At 34.6% G+C, this 2,500-nt stretch overlaps 1 protein-coding gene across 2 annotated transcripts in view; it reads left to right on the top strand.

Annotated features, from left to right (window-relative positions):
- The window catches only part of LOC122249788 (dnaJ homolog l(2)tid, mitochondrial), a 16,103-nt gene that overhangs the window by 5,408 nt on the left and 8,195 nt on the right, over window positions 1-2,500 (top strand). For both annotated transcript variants that reach the window (XM_086551911.1, XM_086551912.1), the window contains exons 4-5: window positions 1,789-1,957; window positions 2,376-2,500. The exon at window positions 2,376-2,500 is cut by the window's right edge and continues 7 nt beyond it. In XM_086551911.1, the coding sequence (XP_086408037.1) occupies window positions 1,789-1,957; window positions 2,376-2,500 (294 nt within the window). The remainder of the gene's footprint in view (window positions 1-1,788; window positions 1,958-2,375) is intronic.

Here is a 2,500-nt window from a genome sequence, read left to right on the forward strand (position 1 = left end):
TTTAACCCATTCATGCCAGTTGACATCCTATCACATGGTTGGAAAATGTCCCCAAACCCAGGTGATGTCCTGAAATGTTGTGCATTTTTTCGCTGAGTTATGGGTGGGGCAGTTATAACATGCTGAAATGTCAGCAATGGAATGCTAGATTGCTCTTAAATATAATCATTTTTCATAATTTCTTATACTCTGTTACTTTAGTTTAGGTGTTTGAATGTCATAAAAAAATAAAAAAAAAAAGACATGGAAAACTATGTGATGTTGATGACTGCTTTTTGATTAGTTGAATAAAAAGATCCAAGGCAAAAACTATAGTAAAATTAACCCTCTCTGGACGGGTGGTACAGTACTGTACCACGCATTCAAAAGCCCAGTGGCTGAGCGGCACAGTATTGTGCCAGCCATTCAATTGATTTAGGCCTAATAATTCGAATGCCCCGGCATTGTGACATTCAAGGCTAGAATGCCCCCGTCGTGGATGGGTTAAATGTGATTGGCCAAGAAATAAAATGAAATAAAAAATTACTATTATAATACTACTTCTAATTTGTCGATTACCCATGATATCATGTCCCATCACGTCACGAGGTACATGTACATACCTCTATGTACATGTATGATATTTTGTATTATTATTCTTTTCATTTTTGTAAAAAAAAAAAGAAAAAAAAAGTATAAAACATGCTTTTTGATCCCCCACTAAAAGGTGGCTTCTACTTTCCATTGGTATTGTCACATAGAAGTGAAGAATATTGGCAAAGTTCAATGAAATAACACTAGAAAAGCATTGCTGTAACATATTTTTCGACAAAAATAACTCCTCTGACCATGACAATATTTTTATGTGCAATCATGCAAACCATAAGAATAGGGTGGATGAAAAATGGTCTGAGAGGTTCAGCGTGGCCCGGAGCAGCGGGAAAACACCCCCTGGCGGGAGTAGATGAAAATATGTCCCGTCATTAATGGGTTAAGGGTACCTTGTAAAGGGTAAACAAGACAAGTACACATGAAAAACTGTTAGGACAAATTGTTGAATGTAGGCATCATCCTCCCACCTCTCTTGTGATCATCAGTGGGCTGTTTCAGTCTACTTGTGGCCATATCATTGTTAATCTATATGTATATATATAATATATATATATATATATACATATATATATATATACATATATATATATATATATACATTATATATATATTATTATATAATATGTATATATATATGTATATATATTATATATATATATATATATATATATATATATATTATATATATATATATATATAATTTTTTTTTTTTTTTTTTTTTTTTTTTTACGGCTTTTTATTTTTCTTCTTTTTTAGTGTTAAATTTTACTGATTGCTTCACACTGTTTATCAAATACAGACACACACAGTTATGCTACATTTGCTTTCTTTGCTTGTGAAAAGTGAAGAAGCTTTTTGGTATTTATATTTTCTAGCAGGTACTTTTGGTCTTAAAAATGATTGACGATTATTGCAATATAGGACGACACCTATATATTATTACATAGGTACACATGTAACAACTGATTTTTTATGATTTGATTTTGAAAATAGTCTTGGGAAAGGTGTGAGTTCCATTGCCTAATTGTAGACTACAGCCTGAGGACTTAAAAAAATCCATAGCATGCATTTATGAAGGGTTTGGGAACCTCATGTTGTTTCCTTTGAAATGAAACAACAATCAATTGATTTTTTGCATTGAAATGCAAATTAGAATTAGATATGTGACATTATGCATTATTTCCATTCTCATTACAGATATCCATCAATTTAACTTTTTCACAAGCTTCACGAGGAATCAACAAAGACATTAGCTTGAACACAGTTGATATCTGTCCCAAGTGCACAGGGTCAAGATGCGAACCTGGCACTAAAGCAAGTCGATGTCAGTACTGCAATGGCACAGGCATGGAAACAATGAGCACAGGTGAGAGTACAAATCCAATCTCTCTTTTTTATTTCCCCTTCTGTCTCATTCTATTTCTCTTTCTCTTTCTCCTGTCCCCCTCTCTCTCACTTTATCTCCCCCCCCCCTCTCTCTCTCTCTCTCTCTCTCTCTCTCTCTCTCTCTCTCTCTCTCTCTCTCTCTCTCTCTCTCTCTCTCTCTCTCTCTCTCTCTCTCTCTCTCTCTCTCTCTCTCTCTCTCTCTCTCTCTCTCTCTCTCTCTCTCTCTCTCTCTCTCTCTCTCTCTCTCTCTCTCATCTTTTGTTTTTTTCTTTTTCTCTCTTTTTCCCTCTCTTTGTCTCTAAACCAAATTGAAAAAATAAAGAAAAAAATTATCAATAGAAATGAGTGAAAACAGTAAGAAACAAAGAAACAGACATTAATAGATTGTTTGATTTTAGGCCCCTTTGTGATGCGTCAGACTTGTCGATATTGCCATGGGACACGCATGCACATTAAGTTCCCATGTACAGAATGTGAAGGAAGAGGACAGACAGTGCAAAGGAAGACAGTCACAGTTCCTGTC

Source organism: Penaeus japonicus, unplaced genomic scaffold (genome assembly GCF_977035675.1).
Source record: "Penaeus japonicus unplaced genomic scaffold, GWHDUDI00000001_assembly GWHDUDI00000026, whole genome shotgun sequence".
NCBI classification, from domain to species: Eukaryota; Metazoa; Arthropoda; class Malacostraca; order Decapoda; family Penaeidae; genus Penaeus; species Penaeus japonicus.